Source organism: Pelodiscus sinensis, chromosome 29, assembly GCF_049634645.1.
Source record: "Pelodiscus sinensis isolate JC-2024 chromosome 29, ASM4963464v1, whole genome shotgun sequence".
NCBI lineage: Eukaryota > Metazoa > Chordata > Testudines > Trionychidae > Pelodiscus > Pelodiscus sinensis.
This window is the reverse complement of record NC_134739.1, coordinates 6,304,804-6,324,097: the sequence shown is the minus strand read 5'-3', so window position 1 is coordinate 6,324,097 and position 19,294 is coordinate 6,304,804. Positions and strand designations below refer to the sequence as shown.

The following is a 19,294-nucleotide window of genomic DNA, read 5'->3' as shown; positions in this document are numbered from 1 at the left end:
CTTGCCTTCCTCACCCCCCGCCCTCATGCAACCCAAAGTGGCAGGTTTCCAGCCAATGGGCAGCCCACAAACACCCGCCCCCAGGTGTGCACATGCCCCCCGTAGCAAGTGTGGACTTCCGGAGGGGGGGGGGAACAGCAGCCGTGCACACCGGGACACAACTTGCTTTTTGACCCGTTGCCTGGGCTACCAGGGACTGAGGGGAAAGTCCTTGAGTTCCACGCACGCCCCTCGCTCGTGGCTGGCGAAGGGAGGGGGGGCGCCCGGGCGCCCTCCCGAAACTCTGCCCTTGCCTGGCAGCTGGCTGCGTCGAGCAGTGTGCAGGGGCGCAGCGGGCAGGGAGTCTGTCTGAGGCTCTCGCTGGGCCCTGTCTAGGGGGTTCAGGGGCCTGTGAACCCCTTTCCCCCAAGGGAACTAGGGCTGCCGGCCTATCCGCTTATGCCTACATCGAGCATATGCTGTGCTGTATCTCTGAGAAGCAAGAAACTCTATTCTATTGGCTGGCGGAGTCACATCTTGCTGTGGATGGGGATGCAGGGTTGGGGGTCCCCGACGCACCGTCACACTGACATCAGCACAAAATGGGTGGAGGGACTCCTGTGTCTGTTGCCCCCTCTTGCCGTGGTGGGAGTGACCGTCCAGCCCGCCGGGCAGTGTGAACAGGGCCCGCTTCATTAACACCGGTGCAAGCAGAACACGAGCAAAGGGGAATGTTCCATCCGTTACATTGGGTAGAAGCCTTCCGCACACACTGCCAATGTGCAACGGTGTGTGTGTGTGTGTGCCGTGCAACATGCAACATTGTGTGTGTGTGTGTGTGCGCGTGCGCATGTGCAACATGCAACAGTGTGTGTGTGCACGCGGGACATGCAACAGTGTGTGTGTGTGTCTGTGTGCACGTGCAACATGCAACAGTGTGTGAGTGCACGCGGGACATGCAACAGTGTGTGTGTGCCTGTGTGCACATGCAACAGAGTGTGTGTGCCTGTGTGTGTGTGTCTTTTCTGTGTTCTGCAAAGTGCAGTGTCAACTTCTAACTACCTAATAATGGGAGAGAGCTGTAGCAATGGGACTGGATTCTGGGGCCATACACTGAAAGAGTCAAACTGGAAATCAGTCTTAAGGCAGAGCTGGAAAACCACACAAAAAACCAAGGCCCCGCTTCAGCAAAGCACGAAGGCGCACACTTCACTTTAAGCACAAGAGGTCCCATTGACTACAGGGAGAACGTGTGAATTTAAGCACATTGCTGAATCCATGTCAAAAGGTCGAACCCATTCACTTCTGAGCAGTAAAACAATCATCACATGGAAGGTTTGATGTGGCATCTCCCAGAAGTCAGCTTGGTCCACAGGGAAATGGGGATCGTTTGATGGGTTAGAGACGGTTGACTTTGTTTCCTCATTAAAAAGACTTGGACTTTTCAGTTTAGAAAAGAGGAGACTAAGGGGGATATGATAGAGGTCTATAAAATCATGACTGGTGTGGAAAAAGTGAATAAGGAAAAATTATTTACTTATTCCCACAATATAAGAACTAGGGGTCACTAAATGAAATTAATAGGCATCAGGTTTAAAACAAACAAAAGGAAGTTTTTCGTGACTCAGCACGCAGTCAATCTGTGGAACTCCTTGCCAGAGGATGTTGTGAAGACTGGGACTTTAATAGGTTTTGAAAAAGAGCTAGATAGATTCATGGAGGTTAAGTCCATCAATGGCTATTAGCCAGAGTGGGCAGGAATGGTGTCCCCAGCCTCTGTTTGCCTGGAAGTGGGTGACAGGGGAGGGATCACGTGAGGATTACATGGTGTGTTCCCTTCCTCTGGGGCACCTGGCATTGGCCACTGTGGGCAGACAGGACACAGGGCTAGATGGATCTTTGGTTTAACCCAGTGTGGCTGTTCTTATGTTTCTAACCAGCTTTTTGGCCCTGTAGTGTCTAGAGATAAGAGTATTGAAAACTGTAATAAAGTTACACTTTAAATGGGCAGGGGTTTCCCAGTGCTGCTGGCGGACTGAAAGGCTCTGCAGGGAAGCATGTGCTCAGAAGCAGTTTGCAGAAAGCCAGCCACGTGGGAGGCAGGGTAACAATAGAGAGAGACATGCCTATCTCATTGAGTCCAGTCAGCTACCCTCCAAGCAGGACCAAGTACCATCCCTGACAGATTTGCCCCAGGTCCCTAAATTGCCCCCTCAAAAACTGAACTCACAACCCTGGGATTAGCAGGCTAATACTCAAACCACTGAGCTACCCTCTTCCCTTGTTTCCTTTGGGAGCAGCCAGTTTTCTCTCTCTGGTTTTGTGGCTGCATCTCAGGCTTCCAGAGGCTAAGAAATCCAGTCCTGTGCTATTGCAGGCATAAGCCAATTCACGTTTCAATCTGGCCTCTGTGCGGGCGCATGCTCTGGGTCTGACCGAAGCCTCCATCTTGCCCCCACTCGAAGAAAACAACAAAGACGTTTTAGTGGGGGGAAAACAGGATGGTTTTTATTTTTCATCTGTGCGTGCCTGGGGGCCGGGCTTGCCCTAAGGAGGGACGGCCCCTTTCCCACAAAAAGCTTCCCACGGCTAACATGGAGCCCTTGTGGTGTTCCCAACGGCGCAGCGGAGCTGCAGAAATCAGAGAGCGCTAGAACTGGAAGGGACCTCAAGAGGTCATCAGATGCCATCCCCCGGCCTCCCAGCTCCCAGGCACAGTGGATGGGATGCAAACCAGCCCCCCTGCCCAATTAATTAAACCTTTTCCAATCACTAGGGAATTGAACAATGTTACTTTGATTCAAACTGGCCAATCCGCACCGGGGTGGATAAGAAACAAACCCCACGGTCCCACTCCTCATCTCGGGGGTCTGGGAATTCAGACATTGGCAAATAAATAATTATTCTCTGCTTTGGCTCTTGCATAGTCAAAAAGTTTTGACCTGATTGGAAGGAAGAGTCCTATGCATCCGACTGCACTCCTGCCTCAGCGACACACGAGGCTCGCGAGCATGTCCCCGACACACACAGGCCCAGATGCGTGCGGGCACACGCTTATTAGGCCCATGTGCAAACATTCTCATGCATACACACACGGCCCATCCATACACGCACAGAGACACGTGGCCCATGCATGCATACACCTTGCACTCACACATCCCCATGTACACACTCATGCACACAGACACACGTGGCCTGTATATGCATACACTTGGCACTCACATCTCCCATGCATACACACACACACCCCATGCATACACACACACACACACACACACACACACACACACACTCACACTCCCCCGTGGCCCATGCGAGCACCCACAGCAAAGGAAAGGAGTGAGATGCAGCATTATTTCAGTTCCATTTCTGAGCTGGATTTGTGAGCCCTTCTCCTGGAGGAGTGGAATTTGACTCCGAGGACGATCGAGACAAGGAGCAGGAGAACGCCGAGGAACAGCAGGACCCACTGGCCTGCGACGGCTTGGCTGCTATCCAGCGACATCCCCAGGAAACTGGCTCTGGCACTGGCACTAGACGGCGCTTGACCTGCGTGAAAGCAAGAAGAAAACGGGGGCTGGTAGAGCAGGCCGAGCTGCTGCGGGCCAATGGAGCCCTCTGGACCCAGGGCCAGGGAAACCTCTTCCACAGCGGGCGGGCCCTTGGCAGGGCTCGAACGTTTGACCACAGGCCCCTGGCTCGTGGGGAATCATCTGTTGCGAACGGTTTGCTGGGGCCGGTGTCCGCCCCACGGTGTCCTGCCAGCACCTTGCGATGCCTCGTGCTGGGCGAGCCAGCGTTCGCTGGCCTTGGCTGCTGCTTCCCCCCTCCCCCGGTCTAAGACATTGCCGGGGGGTGGGGAGCCCTTCACAAACCCAGCAGCCTCCGTTGGATCCTTTCCAACCCCGCCCATGCATGGCTCTGGTCTTCAGGGGCGAGCATCATCCCGGGGATGACAGGCAGCCCTGGAGACTGTATCCCAGCAACGCACAGAAGCTCCACCCCCAGGACCCCGTTCGCCCGGTGGTTGGGACCGGCTAGGGACCCCGTGGGGGCTGGCGTACCCGCATAGGGCGTCCAGTTGTACTCGGGCCAGCCCAGGCTCTCCCCGGTCTTGGTGTTCTCAGCAGCCAGCCAGTCCGTCAGCGGCTTGAAGTAGGTCATCAGGGCGTCGGCCGACATGTTGGGCTGCCCGGTGATGAGCTGCATGGCCTCCGGCCAGGGCTTGCTGAAGCCCAGCTTCATGGCGTTCCTGCGGGCGGGAGCGAGCGGCTGCAGACACACGGGCCCCCGCTGCCTTTGCGGACGGCCCCGGCCTCCCAGCCCCGGGCCTGTCCCCTGCGGGCTGGCGATGTGGCTCGGCGGGGGCGGTGACTGCAGCATAGGTCGGCTTATCCCGGCTGGCTTTGGGTACCACAGGCAGGGAAGCCGCAGCCTCAGGGACAAGCCGCCCAATGGAGGACCCCGGATTCGGGGGCACCGCAGCAGCTGCACCACCCGCGGAGTCCAGGTGAGTGGGGGAGCGTCACCCTGTGCCGACACCCCCGCACTCAGCACCCCTCCCCAAAAGGGCGACGCCGTCACCTGCCTGCAAGGCCAGCAGGGTACGGACGCGGAGGGCTGAGGCTGAGCCCTGGGCTGCAGCCGGGAGGGGGTGGAGAGGGAGGTAGGACTGGGCAGGGCTGACACAGGGCACTCTACTCTCTTGCGATCTGTGCAGCAGTGAAAGGGTTAAGCTTTGCTGGGGGGTGGGGGCCTTAATCAGCCGTAATCCATGCAGGAACCGAGGTGCCACCTTGTGGCAGCTTCTTGTATTGCACCAGCTCGCTCTAGCGCAGGGGTCCCCAAACTTTTTCTGTCACCCCCTCCCTCAGCAGTAACGGAAACTCCCCCCGGCCCTGGGAGCTGCAGCTGGGAGCCAGCCAGGGCGGGGAGCGGAGCCACAGGCAAAAGCCAGGGCAGCTGGGACTGGAGTCATGGTTGGGGCGGGAAGACGGGGGCCCAGGCCCCTGGGGGGGGGGCTGGCCCAGACCCCGCTGCGCCTCCTTGGACATTCCCTCCTGCCCCCTCGGAGGGTGCGCCCCACAGGCTGGAGACCTCTCTGTCCGCGCAAAGGCCAAGCCCCTTCCCACAGACCCGGCCACCTCCCTTCAAATAGCGACGGATACCGATGGCTCGAGTGCTTCCGCTGAGAGGACAAGGGGACTGCAGCTGCTCTCCCCAACACCGTCACCTGGCAGGGAAGGGCGCAGGCCCCGGTATTTCTGCCTGGAGCCCCTCGGGACTCCAGAGCGGCGTTAGAGCCAACTGTGCCCCCGGCAGGGCGGGGGGAGGAGAGTGCAGGGGGACTGGAGACCAGCCTGCTCACTGCGCGGCACGAGGCTCCCAAAGCACCTGACAGTCACTAGCGCGGCCCTCGGAGAAGCCGCTGGGGCTGCCGATGGGAGACAGGAGGGTTAATGGACTCTCCCGTTTGGGGAGCTGGGACCAATTCTGGCCCCCTCCCCCGTTACAGAAAGGATGCGGACGCATTGGAGAGGGCCCAGCGGACGGCAATGAAAATGATTCGGGGGCTGGAGCACATGACCTATGAGGAGAGGCTGAGGGATTCGGGTTTATTTAGTCTGCAAAATAGAAGAGTGAGGGGGGATTTGAGAGCAGCCTTCAGCTCCCTGAAGGGGGGTTCCAAAGAGGATGGCGAGAGGCTGGTCTCAGTGGTGGCAGGTGGCAGAACAAGGAGCAATGGGCTCAAGTGACAGTGGGGGAGGTCTCGGTTGGAGATTAGGAAGAGCCATTGCTTGTTTTGTTTAAAAACAAGGTGCCAGTACTAGGGTTGCCAGATGGTTTCAAGAAAAAATGTGATAAAAATTTGTCCAGGGGAAAAAAAAAAAAAAAAAAAAAAAGCGCCGGGGAGTAACCAGGGAGACGTGGCAGGTCGGGGCCAAAATCCAATTGCGGCCCCTTTGATTTCTGCATGTCCCAAGCAGGCTTCCGTCCGGCGCAGCGCTCACGCTCCCCAGGCCAGCTGGGGGCTGTGCCGGGGGAAACCAGCTCCCAAAAGAAGGTACCATCCCAAGAAAAGCACTGGGAAGAACTATTTCCCTGGGGGGGGGGGGAGCCCTGCGATGGGTTCCCTGGGGAGGGGGTGGAACCCCCATCTCTAGAGGTTTTTAAGTCTCGGCTTGACAAAGCCCTGGCTGGGATGATTGAGTTGGGGTTGGTCCTGCCTTGGGCAGGGGGCTGGACTCGATGACTCCTGAGGTCTCTGCCAGCCCTGGGGTTCTGAGAGTCTAACGGAAGGCAGGCGCCCCGCCATGCTCCCTCCCACCACCCCAGAGTTCGGAGGCTGCCAAAGTCCCGGGTTAAAGGAGAGATGGGACATGGCGCTAGGGACGGGAAAAGCTCATCCGGAGAATAACTCATCTGCCAGGCCTCCTGCCCTTCTCACTCCCAGCACCAGGCTCCGGAGGACCCCAGGCGCCTCTCCCCGATGTCCCACTCACCCCAGCAGGGCTCCGGCTTCCTTGGACTGGTAGATGTCACACTTGTGCAGGGGCCCGGTGTGGCCGGCCGCTTTGCAGAGGGCCTGATGGAACTGGAACTGGATCACAAAACTGACAAAGTACCTGGAGTGGGGAATGGAGGGAAGGCGACGTTCTCGGGCCTGTCTGGACACCCAGGCGTGGAGAGCCGCCGCCGCTGTCAGGCCCACGACGACAGGCTACCGTTGGGACGGGCCCGCAAGGCCGGGGTTAGCTCCCCTGTCTGACGCCCGGCACCACGGGGCTGCGAATCGTTCCAAGCGCTCAGAGCAGCAGGTGAGCTCCGGCGGGAACGACCACGCGGTGAACTTCGTGCGGCGGCATCATGGCGGCTCCCCGCAGCTCCCTGGCCTTCCCAGAGGCCTCGCCCCCCAAGCAGCAGGCACATCCGGCCCTGCTCCCGAGCTGCCGTGATCGGCTAGCCGACAGCACACACGGGCTCCATGGTTGGCACCACCGCCCGGCCCACCCACGCCCGTCTGTTGCCCCACCCCTCGGTCTCTCTTCCCATCATGGCCCTTGTCCCAGGCTGGGGCCCACGGCGCACACGGGTAACCCCGGCCCAGCCTGCCTACCTGACATAGGGAACGTTGGCTGGGATGTGAAACTTCGCCCCAGGATCAAAGTCGTCTTCCGACCTGGGCACGGGCGGGCACAGGCCTTGGTACTTCAGCCTGCAGCCGGCAGGGGAGAGTAGTGGTTAGGGACCCGCAGCTGGCATGGCCCCACGGCAGGTTTTTAAGTCGCGATGGATGGCAGAACAAGGAGCAATGGGCTCAAGTTGTGGTGGAAGAGGTCCAGGTTGGATATTAGGAAAAGCTATTTCACTAGGAGGGTGGTGAAGCACTGGGACGGGTTCCCTAGCGAAGTGGAGTCTCCATCCCTAGAGGTGTTTAAGTCTCGGCTTGACAAAGCCCTGACTGGGTTGATTTAGTTGGGATTGGTCCTGCCTTGGGCAGGGGGCTGGACTTGATGACTCCTGAGGTCTCTTCCAGCTCTATGAGTCTATGATTCTATGCCCTTGGGCAGGGGTGGGGGTGTAGCAATTAGCAGAGACCTTGTCAAGGGCAGGGAGGGGCCGGTGGGTCAGAGGGCTCGCAAGAGGAGCACGCTACAGGGAGACGGAAGGGCTGGCTGCGGGGGGGTGAAATCCCCAGACTGGACCGGGGCTGGACACCCTGGGGTGCAGTCCGACGCGCCTCCAGCGCCAGGCAGGAACATCTGACTGACCTGAGGTTCCACCACTGCTGGTTATATTCCTCCTCCTTAATGCGCCCGTCAAACACCTTCCAGCGCCACTGGTCCATCAGGTACCCGAAGGGCAGGAAGGCGATCTTGTCCAGGGCTATGCTCAGCAGGTAGTTAATGTCACTCTCTGCGAAGGAGGGGGAGGGGACGGGAGGTGAACAAAGACGCCTGGCTAGCCCCATTCCCTGTAGGCTGTGCGCAAGGGCGGCCACCCAGGAGAGAGTCAAGCACCACCCCAGCTGGTTAGCAGCGCGCCCACAGCTGGCAGCATGGGGTGGTGCGCATTCCACACATGCCTCAGTGCATGCAACAAAATTCATTCCGCACATGGATGGGAAAAGTTCGAGGGAACACGGGGGCCCTCCAGCACTGGAAGGCGGGTAGGACACGGCCCCAGAGCTGTACTATCCACACCCCTTTCTTGCCACGCCCACTGGCCACCAGCCCATCCACATCACTGGCCACTGACAGGCCTCAGGAGGTTCCCAGTGCTGACAGCAGGCAGGCATCCCACAGGAATGTACACTGGATCCCTCCCCAACGCTATCTCCATCGCCAGCGGGCCCCCCAGCTGCCTCCATCGCCAGCGGGCCCCCCCCAGCTGCCTCCATTGCCAGCGGGCCCCCCCCCAGCTGCCTCCATTGCCAGCGGGCCCCTCGCTAGCAGCAGGGAGCGGCCCAGGCCCTGGCCAGCTCACCGCTGTTGTCCTCCACCTGGTCCAGCAGGTTGATGCTGTGCAGGTGCTTGGGGGTGGAGACCGACAGGGCCATGACGTCGCCGATGGCCTCGTGGAAGCCGGGGTTGGCCCCGTCGCGGAAGGAGATGGGCTGGTCCTTGTACTGCAGGAAGTACTGCACGTGGCCCATCTCGTGGTGCACCGTGATCAGGTCGTCCATGTTCACCACCGTGCACTGCTTGATCCTGGAATGCAGCGGGGGAGGTTAAGGGGGGCAGGGAGAGAAAGACGGGCGGGCGGGCAGCCCACGCTCCCAGGCAGGCCCATGGCTGCGAGTCTCAGAGCTCGGGTCAGTCGACTCAGGCTCACACGGTGGGGCTAAAAAGAGCAGGGTAGGTTGGGGGCTGGGCCCTGACACCTGGCAATACGGGAGGGTCGCGGCGCCTCAGCTGCTATTTCCAGCCCCCCAGCAGGAGGCCCTGGGTCGGGGCAGGCTGGTTGGCCAGGCAGACGTAGCCGTCGGGACGCAGGCCTGGCACCCCGGGGCAGAGGCGGCTCCGTGGGATTATACCCTGCCTGCTGCCCTGGGCTGGTGCTCAAAACACTGGGCCGTGTCTTGCCCCAGCCTCCCTGCCACGGGGCTTGGCAAACCCCCCACACGAAAGCAGTGGGCACGTGGGCCTGGGGCCAGCCTGGGGCTCGCTGGGCTGGGTGTCCCAGGGTGGGGGACCAGCTCGGGGGCAGGACGGACTGTCCCTCTACGAAGGCCCCTCTGCTCTCTCCCAGCACTGGCAGTGCCGCAGGGCCCGGGGCCAGCCCGGGGGATGGCCCAGCCCGCTCCCGGAAGCACCTGAAGTCCTTGCGGTTGTAGAAGTCCCAGGCGGAGGCGTGGCACACCACCTCCCGCCCGTCCGACGGCTTCTCCAGCATGGACCTGGCCCAGAACTCGGGCGGCATGGGGATCAGGCCCAGCGAGGTGAAGAACTTATCCGACTGCTCGAACATCTTCTGCGGGGTCCAGCCCTGTGCAGCCAGCAGAGAGCACATGGGAGCCGGCGGCAGGAAGCCAGGCGCGGTGACACGGCAGCGCCTCTCAACTCTGAAACCCAGGGCAGGAGCCGGCTCCCGTCAGGGCCAGGCCACATTCTCACTGGTTGCAGCGGGCGCAGGGGGAGGAGCAGGGGAAGGAGTCCCGCTCCGGCGACAGACGTGAAGGAAGGACTCCGAGCGGGTCCTCACTGGGAACCAGCTGAGCTGCCTCGCTCAGGGGGGTGAAAATCCAGCTCCGGCGACCTAGTGCAGCCGTCTGAACCTTGGTGTGGGCAGCGCGAGGTCGAAGAAAGAATTCATCCACCGGCTCAATTACGGCCTCGGGGGCGGGGCTAACAACAGGAAGCGGGGGGCTAACTATGGCCTTGGGGGTGGAGCTCACTGCACCGAGGGGAGGAGCTCACTGCACCGAGGGGAGGAGCTCACTGCACCGAGGGGAGTCTCTCCCATCGCTGCAGCCGGGGGCTACACTGAGGCACAGCAGCTGGGCTGCTGGAGTGTCTCAAGCATAGACAAGCCAGGATCTGGCTCCTTACCCCGGGGGCAAAGAGGGAGAAATGCTAACAGAGGCCTCCATCCAGGGCCGGGAGGGGAGATTCAGGGATTAGCTCCTGGGCGGGGGACAGCCTGGGGAGCACTCAGAATCAGGTGGCTCTGGGCCAGCTCTAAGCAGGGGGGCTCTGGCTGGCTCCTTACGCAGCACCGGCTCCCTGGCCCCCGAAGCAACACAAAACACAAACCTCCCTGCTTATTCCCCACAAGACTGGTCCCTGCAGGACCCCTCTGGCCTGTTTCCCCCGCCCCCAATCCGGACGTATGCTGCTCTGACCGGACCCAGTTCATGTTACACCCCCGGAGGAGCGGGGGGGGGGGAGCGATTTGACCCACGGCTGGGCATGGCGGAGCAGGGCGCAAGGGGAAGGAAATTCAGCCCCTTTTCAGCCCAGGGTGGAGCTAACAGGACCCACCTGGCCTGGATCCCAAGTGGTGCCAGCAGCGGCACCGAGCACGTCCCTGCAACGGGCTGGCTGGATTCTCTGCCGTTTTACCGCAGAGCGTCTCACGGGCTGCTGAGCTGCGTGAGGGCCTGGGGCCCCGGGCCCAGGGGTTGCCGGTTACTGTGTTTCCCAGGGGGCGGGGAGTCGGTATCTCCTGGAGAGCAAAGGGGCTCCCGAGGGGAGAGTCTCGGGGACTGTGGTGGCACTGACCTGTTTCTGCATGGCCGGGGTGGCATCCACTTTAGAGGCAGAAGGGAAGGGCATCACCAGGTCAAAAATGTTGGACCAGGACTGGGCCCACATGTTGCCTAGAGCCCCCCGCAGGGGGTGGGGGCAGGAAGGGGAGGACAAAGGGAGAGCAGAACAAAACCGAAGTTAATCCCAGCCAGAAATGCCCCTTCTGTCCTCAAATGCTCCCCGCTCCCCGTTCTCGGGGTAACACGTGACAGAAGGAGTCCCCGTTTCGCCCTGATAGCCCTGACATAAGCCAGCATAACTCAGCTGCCAGCAGGGAGAGGAAGGATTTCCCAGTGGTTAGAGCGTGAGCCTAGGATTTACCAGACCTGCGTTCCAGTCTCTACTCTGCCTCTGATTTGCTGGGTGCACTCGGGCAAACCTTTTACTTTCAGGGGCTCCTGCCTTCCCTGAGTTTCTACGGAGGTTTGGAGCTTACCTGCCTCAGTTTCCCCTCTATACAAGGGGCAACGCCCTCCTTCATATCAAAGCTCAGGAGGAGCCGTGATGGAGCCAGAGAGGAATCACAGAAAGGGAGCGGCCCTGGCTTTGAAACCTGGCTTCAGCTTGGGCCCAAGGGTACAGCGAGGGGGAACAGGTCCCTGAGTATGTAGAGCTGCAGGGCACGAGGCAGAGATCCTGCCTGGGTAGCCGGGACTCAGGGTAGATCCGGCACTCAGGGTAGATCCGGCTGGCTACAGGTCTCACCCTTAAGTGCCTAACGTTCCTAATGTTTGGTGCCCGGAGCTGGACTTTCCAAAGAGCTCCAGGCAATTTCCCGTACACGGCACCCAATGTGCTGGGCTTTTCACAAGGCCGGACCTCCCCAGGCCAGGAAGTCTGGTCCCTGTTCACAAGCCTTCTTTTTCACAGGACGGGGGCCCTTCCCCTGACTAGCACCGTCACCCCCACAGGGGCCCTTCCCCTAACTAGCACCATCACCCCCACATTAACAGCCTGATTGCCAGCCCCAGGCCCAGCCGTAACACCCGCTGAGAGCATCCCAGGGGAAACACGAGGGCCCCGCCGGGCCTGGCAGGGCCTTACCGAGCAGGTGGGCCGGGATGGGGCCCTTCAGGTTGACGTGCTCCGGGCCATACTTGTTGTGGAGGGCGCGGCGCACGTAGGCGTGCAGGTTGAGGTACAGGGGCTGCAGCTGCTGGTAGATCCTCTCCAGGTCTGCTTCGAAGGTGGCCGTCTCGTAGAGGGATCTCCAGAAGGCCCCGTTGTCCGTGTGGCCTGCCCGGATGTGGGAGAGCGGGGAGGGTTGTTGGCACCCTGCCTCCCCTCCCTCGGTGCCTGGCAGCTGCACTGCCCCGGCCCAGGGACGTCCCGCCCTGCCCTGCCCCCTCGTGCCAGGGGCCGAAGTGTGGGCCAACGTCGGCTGACTGGACCTCGGTCCTGCACCATCGTGCCTGGCTCCAGGCGGCCTCCATTGTCCACTCAGCCAGCTCCCCTCACGTTGGGCTACCCCAGGACCTTGCTGGCAGCTGCTGCTTTTTAGCCCATTTCCCTTCAGCCAAGTGTCCACAGCACCCCAAGTGGTTCACCTGGGGCTGCCGGGAGATTCTCCAGGCGCCTAAGGACACGCGAGGCCTGAATTCCCACTGGGCAAGCTGCCAAGGGGCAGCTGCCTGAGTAGGGGGGGATTGAGCCCACGACCCTGTGCTCCTGATGCTCTCTCCCCTAGTCCACTCAAGGACCGCATACCACCTCCCTACCTTCAACAGGTCTCTTCTCCTGCCTTCCTAAGAAAGGGGTGGGCAGAACTTGAACCCACCACCCTGTGCATCCCAGGCTAACGCCCTACCCCTAAGCCACACTAGAACCCACAGAGTAAAAGGGAGGTCACGCCTCGAGCTCAGGGTTGGGCGCGGGAAGCTGAGGCCCATGAGAGATCTGCAGGGTAGGGGCGGGGCCAGGGGCGTGTCGACAGGGCGGGGCTAGGAGTGTAGCAGGATGGGGGCACAGCTGGGGTGAGGCTGTTTTAGGAAGTCGGGGCCCCCCTCCCCTTTGGGAAGGCCGCTCCATAGCAGGAACCTGACCATTGAGTCTGGCTGCCTTGTTGCTCAGCTCCACGTATCTCTTGAATTTGCTCCGGATTTTCTTCCCGGAGGCGTCCCGCCAGCCCTTCCAGGAGAAGAGGAGCTCGTCGTAGTCCCGCGACTTGGCCAGGGTGTCGGTGAGGTCTAAAGGGAGAGGAAATGATCAGGGGCTCCCTGCCGTGCCACGTAACATCGCGGCCCACGGGTGCCCCGGAGCGCGCTGCTGAACCCGTGGCCCCAGCTGCTGCTTCTCCCACCCACAGACCAGCCACCACTGAGCGGTTCCCATTGCTCGGCCTTCCTTCACCTGCCCAGGCTTTCTTAAAGCTCTGCTGCAACAGGCCCTGCTTGCTCGCCTGGCAGCGCCAACTTCCGTGACCCCGCTCGCTCGCTCGCCCGCCCGCGCCAACTTCCGTGACCCCGCTCGCTCGCTCGCCCGGCAGCGCTGACTCCCACGGCCCTGCTCACTTGCTTGCCCAGCACCACCAACTCCCATGGCCCCTCTCGCTTGCCTGGCGGCGCTGACTCCCGCGTGCCTGCTCACTCGTTTGGCAGCACCCATTCCCATGTCCTTGCTTGCTCGCCCAGCGGTACCGACTCCCACCTCCCCGCACGCTCACCCAGCAGGTCTGCTGCACCCTGCCATAGCTTGGACTCTGCTTTTCCCTCTAAGTCACCTTCTCCCAGAGCCCTCCTGGGAGAACCCTTGTGGGTCCCAATGTTCTCTACTGCCCCTGACGTAACCAGGCCTCCATATTTCCTGTGCTCTGGGGCGGGAGCGCCTCCTGCTGGGGACATCCAGTCCTAGCGAGCAGCGTAGCGCGCCTGATAAGGCACTGCTCCTAGACCGGGTTTGCTACTTGGCTCCTGTGGGTTCTACCCCCTCACAGCTGAGCTCAAACGACACCAGAGTTACGTGGGCATTTGGGCACCGTCACGCACTTGCTGCTCAGTTTGCTGCACGCGTGCGCACACACACACACACACACACACACACACACACACACACACACACACAGATCTCAGCCACAATTGCGGAGCCGCTGTAGAGAACTCCTGGCGGTGCTGAGCACCGGCTGTTCGCTGGAGGCCGGGCTACAGCTCACCTGGATCCAGGGAGTAGCATTTGTCCTGCCCCTTGCAGACCTTGGCTACGCTGTACGTGGTCTCCATGTCCGAGAGGAGGTTGTTGTACTGGGAAAGAAATCGTATCCACTTAGGTGCCTGCTCGCTGCTCTGCGCCCGGAGACAGGACAACGCCACCGCCTGTCCCCATCCCCCTTCGCCGCCCTTCCACCCAGATCTCCAAGCGCTCTACAGACATGAGTGAATTCACAGTTCCCGGGGAGGTGGTGGGGGGAGGCACAGAGAGAGGAGACTGGCCCACGCTCTATCCACGAGCCAGTGGCAGCCCCAGGGCCCTGAATCCCAAGCCCACAGGATTCAAATCCCTCTCCAGGGAGTTCCGTCTCTCCTGTAAGTGAGGCTGGAGCCTGGCGATTCGGAGTCCCAGCCCATCCTCCTCCCCGGCCCGCGCACACAAACACCCTCCATCTCTTCCAGCCCGAGGGAGACCATGGGAAACCAAGGGGTTTAATCGTGGCACGCCCAGCACAGCTACGAACGGAGCCATTGAAAAATGAGCCATAGGTCAGGAGCCTCATGCCCCCATTCACTGTATAGGCTGAGCTCCCATGTCAGACCATCTCCCATGATGCACCAGGGCTTCCTTCCCCTTTTTGCCAAGGGAGGTATTGCATCATGGGAAATTGAGTCCAACTGGGGAACCCGAGCATGGAGGCGTGAGGCAACAGAACTACAATTCCCACAAGGCACCACAGCAGCAGGTCTAAATTGAACAGTACTGATTCCATCCAACAGAGGGCAGTGGTGTGCAGGCAACACCTCCCTCCCCCTTGGTCTGCCCCAATAGCACAGACCACAAAAGATCCCTCTTAAAAACGGGCCAGTCACACTGGGAGTCGGGAGGAGCATTTCGATTGGGAGGAACTTCGTAAACTCTCTTTATTGTCACTAGGAATAATCCATGTTCTAATGGGGACGTTTGCCGCCTGCCCAAAGCCACTGGGAACCCACCATCCCATCCCTCCTGTGAAGTTGCATAGAAGATTGCAGGGCCCAGCATGCAATGCTCCAGCTGCATTTGAAGATCCATGCCACGCTGCACGCTGGGTCACGTGGCCTTTGGTTGGTGAACCCCGTGGGCCAGGGATGGTGCCTTCCTGCGTGGTTAGCACCCAGCGTGTGGTCTCAGACACAGGAGGACCAGGGCCTTCTCGGTGGTATCACAGAACTCTTTGCCCGCCCACATCTCACCTCCTTCAGCTCCTCCTCCGGCAGGGCGGCTCTCTCAATGTCGCTCAGTTTCTTCAGGATGCGCTTGACGCTCTGGTCCTGGAAGTCAGAGTAGTCGAACTGCCGGGCCTGCACGCCATGCTTCAGGGTGTGGGCCGACATCTCCAGGTTCTTCTCCAGCTGCAGGACCATGGGAGGACAGGGAAGGAATCACCTGGTTGAGGTCCCCCGTCAGGGGCAGATGACCGTTTTGCGGGGCTCAGGGCAGCATAATTTTGCGGGGCCCCCCCTTTGCCACGGCGCATGCGCAGGGCCCGGGGCGGCCACCCCGCTTGCCCTGCCCTGTATCCACCCCTGTCCCCAGTGTTCCCTCTCACATTTTCTATCTTTGAGCGGGCTGAATTTTTATATGCACCACCAATATTGAAGTAGTGTGTGGATGTACACCACCAATCACACACACACACGCGCACACACGCACGCACACACATGCACACACATGCACACACACACACGCTCACACACGCGCACTCTGCCTCTGTCGCTCTCTGACTCTCTTATCTTAAGCCATTAACATCTATATGCAAACTGTTTGAAATGTAATCACGCAAACGTCCTCCCAGCGTATGCGCGCACGCACACGCACGCACACACACACACACACGCACACGCACACACACACAGGCTTTCCCGTCCTCCCTCCAAGCCAGCCTAACAGAGAGGATTGCAGAGAGTCAGACATCCCAAACAACCTGCCCTGACTCCACTCCACTTCACAGATGCCAGCTCTCAATCACTCCCTCTTCCCCCCACCTACCGCATGCAGTCAGCCCCTTTGCCTGCCCTTTCCCAGCCCAGGAGGATTGAAGAGACGGCTGGGTTTCTGCCTCTGCCCTACCCCTCTCTCTCTCCTCCAGCAGATGGGACTTTCCCCCAAGCCAATTAATTACATTCAGCCGCGCAGCTTAGGGGGAACTTTGGTGATCCCCCTCTGGGCACGTGATGGGCAGCCAGGGTGTGCGCTCACTGCGGGCTGCCCACAGACCTAGCTCGAGGTCTAAAGTACCAATCTAACAGTTCATTTAGGGATGCCAGGAGAAAAGCACCTCCCAGCGTACGAATGCTACCCTCTGGCTACCAGATGTGTCCCCCCCGGCAGCCACCCTGGTTTTCTGCACTCCCCTGCAATGGACTTTGGGTACAGCCTGCTTGGCTTTGCTGTCAGCATCACTGGCTGGGGGTCTCATACCATGATCTGCTTGTTGTGGTCGGTGATGTTGGTGTTGTACACCCAGGATGCCTCAGTGTAGGCGTTCCACACCGCTTCAGCTGTGCTGTTGTACTCTGCCAAGAAGTCTCTGGCTTGTGCTTCATCGGCTATTTTATCTAGAAAGGCAGAAAGCCCAATGGGTAAAGCAGTCACACGAGTCCTTCCCCTGGTGCAAGCAGAACCTCCTCGGAAAATCCATGACTGAGCCTTTGCCGGCACCACAGTCTCTCCAGGAGCCTGAACTGGCTCCCCTTCCAGCCCTGGTGCCCCCTGAGAAAGATGTGACAGGAGAAGCCAACAGGTAAGTGGCCGGTGAAACATCGACCGTTCTTCATCGGGGCTGGAGGAGGAGTACCGGTAACCGGGAGGAGCCTGGCATTCTAGACTCAACCAGCCAGCCAATCAGCAGGCAGCACAGAAAACCTCAGGGATTGTCTGTTCCCGAGGGAGCGCAGGAATTCTTATGCCGGAAGAGACCATTGGTCAATCCAGGTGTGGCTCAGCTGTGTGGCCATCGGGGAAGGCGCGGTGCCCCGAGACGCACGAGCGTGTGCGGCTATCCGGAGCCCCGCCGGGGCATGGTGCCGTGCTGTCTGGGACAAACCCACTGCACTGCCCTCTGGCAGAGACTTCGCCCCTCGCCCATGTGCGTTCTGAGGAACCATGCCACATGGCATCCGCCGGGGGACACCTCCCCCGCCTCCCCGAGACCCAGCGCTGAAGCGTTACCGATGCCGTCGGGGTAGCCCTCGGGGACAGGCGGGCGCCACTCAAAGTCCGGCCAGCCCAGAGTCTCATTGGTTTTGCGGTTCTCACTCTGAAGCCATTCGGTCACGGGGCTGAAGTACTCCAGGAGGGCCCCAGCGTCCATCTTCTCCGTGCCAGTCAAATTGAAGAGGATTTCTTGCCATGGCTTGGAAGAGCCGGCTTGCAGCACCTCCCTGCAGAGACCCGGGAAAGCAAATGCCAGCAAGAGGCAATCAGGTGGACGGCCCCGAGCACAACGTGTGGAGTTCTGTGCATCAAGACACGGCGTGACGCCGGCAGAGCGGGTGCCAGCGCCATTGAACGCTCACACACACACACACACACAGCTAGAATCCGCCTGGCACACCTGTATGTTAGTACTAACGTCGATATGAGCATTAGAATAAAAATGTCTCGACTGTATTGAACGCTCGTGTGTTGCGGCGTGCATTAACGTCTCTGACGCTGTCGGTACCCAGAGTGTCATATCTGAGCAGTTATATTGTGAGCCTCTGTGACAGTGGAACTCAGACGGAGAGAGACATTCATTACAAGCAAGTGCTGTATGCCCACCCCAGTCGGAAAAGTCCGTCATCGCCAGATTCTTTTGTCCTCTTTAACGTCCCACAATACTTTGCTGTTCTGCCATTATAGGATGGAAGAGACCTCAGGAGTCGCCGAATCCAGCCCCCTGCCCAAAGCAGGACCGACCCCAACTCAATCAGCCCAGCCAGGGCTTGGTCAAGTTGGGACCTAAACTTCTAGGGATGGAGACTCCACCCCCTCCCTAGGGAACCCATCCCAGGGCTTCACCCCCCTCCTAGGGAAATAGCTTTTCCTAATATCCCACCTAGACCTTCCCCACCGCAACTTGAGCCCATTGCTCCTTGTTCTGCCACCTGCCACCACTGAGAAGAGCCTCTCTCCATCCTCTTTGGAACCCCCCTTCAGGTAGCTGAAGGCTGCTCTCACCACGTGTGCCAGGGTCTCTGCTTCTCAGGCAGCCACGCTACCTCTGGCGCTAAAGGCGAACCCTCTCCAGCCGGTGTGAGACTGAGCTCCCCGGCCCTCCAGCCACACCGAGCCGCCTCATGAACCCACGCACTGGACCGAAGAGCAGCCACGCCGGCTCAGACCCGTGGTCCCTGTGGCCCAGGGCCCTGCCTTTGGACGCACGGGCGGCCACTTATCTTGGCCCGTGGTGCCCAGCACAAGGGATATTCCTGGCCCGGGGCTGAGCTCCACAAAGTCAGGTCTCTGCCCAGCCCCACCTGCCACCTCCATGTGCTCCCTCCAGGTGCGTCCCCCTGCCCCTGCCTGCTGCCCCATGCACTCTCCCTCCAGGTGTCCATCAGCCCCTCCTGCTGCCCCCGGGCAATTTAATACTCCCTGGGGGCCCTGGTGGCAGCAGCAGCAGTGCAGCGGAGCTAGAGTGTCTTCCCGCCGCTCGCTCCCAGCCGGTCGTACATCCCTGTGGGCCAGGCAGGGGGCTCGTCTGCCAGCAACATGGAGACACCCCCGGGCTGCAGGGACGTGCACGCTGGCAGCCAAGAGGAGCGAGGGGTGGGAAGCCCCACGGCGCTCCCGGTGGTGTTTGAAATCGCCCGGGAGCTGGCAGGCAGGGACCGGGAATGTATGTGGGGCTGGCAGGCAGCAGCGTGCGGAGACCCCCTGGGAAGTGAGGCTCCCCCCCGCCTCGCCTCATGCATCCCACTCCTTTGAAAGCCTGCACCTCCCTTCTGGCCCCCCATCCTGTCCCACTCCAGCCCCCAAACTTCCTCATAGAGCCCGGCACTCGCACCCCCTCCTGCATCTCTGCCCCGGTAAGAGCCTGCACCCACACTCCACCGCAGAGTCTGCCCCCCTCATTCCTCCTGCCCCCAAGGCCCCAATTCCCTCCAAGAGCCTGCACCCACCCTTGCTGCACCCCAATACCCCAGGTTCCTCCCAGAGCCTGCACCCCTCCCCGATCGAAACACCCTCCCAGATTCTTAGGCAGGTGGGGGAGGGGATTTGAGCGGGGGAGGGGTGCGGGCTCTGGATGTTCTGGGCACCACCAACATGTCTGCAAACCAGTTGCTTCAGAGGGAACAAGTGAGAGAGGCCGGGGGGGCATGAAGAACATCCCCCTCCCCCGGCCTTCCGGGCGCCCTGGTGGCCTCTCCCAAGCCCCCTGCTCGGGCCGGGCC

The 19,294-nt window shown here is 60.5% G+C and overlaps 1 protein-coding gene across 1 annotated transcript in view; it reads right to left on the bottom strand.

Annotated features, from left to right (window-relative positions):
• Positions 1–2,459: 2,459 nt before the first annotated feature.
• Positions 2,460–19,294, bottom strand: part of ACE (angiotensin I converting enzyme) — a 56,248-nt gene continuing 39,413 nt past the window's right edge. Inside the window, exons 12-25 of the mRNA XM_075911171.1 lie at positions 17,088–17,299; positions 16,338–16,474; positions 15,110–15,268; positions 13,879–13,966; positions 12,773–12,916; positions 11,775–11,966; positions 10,704–10,801; positions 9,296–9,468; positions 8,467–8,690; positions 7,752–7,896; positions 7,097–7,195; positions 6,483–6,605; positions 4,044–4,231; positions 2,460–3,528 (exon numbers count right to left, since the gene is read on the bottom strand). Of these exons, the coding sequence (XP_075767286.1) occupies positions 3,332–3,528; positions 4,044–4,231; positions 6,483–6,605; positions 7,097–7,195; positions 7,752–7,896; positions 8,467–8,690; positions 9,296–9,468; positions 10,704–10,801; positions 11,775–11,966; positions 12,773–12,916; positions 13,879–13,966; positions 15,110–15,268; positions 16,338–16,474; positions 17,088–17,299 (2,179 nt within the window). The 3' untranslated portion in view covers positions 2,460–3,331. The remainder of the gene's footprint in view (positions 3,529–4,043; positions 4,232–6,482; positions 6,606–7,096; positions 7,196–7,751; positions 7,897–8,466; positions 8,691–9,295; positions 9,469–10,703; positions 10,802–11,774; positions 11,967–12,772; positions 12,917–13,878; positions 13,967–15,109; positions 15,269–16,337; positions 16,475–17,087; positions 17,300–19,294) is intronic.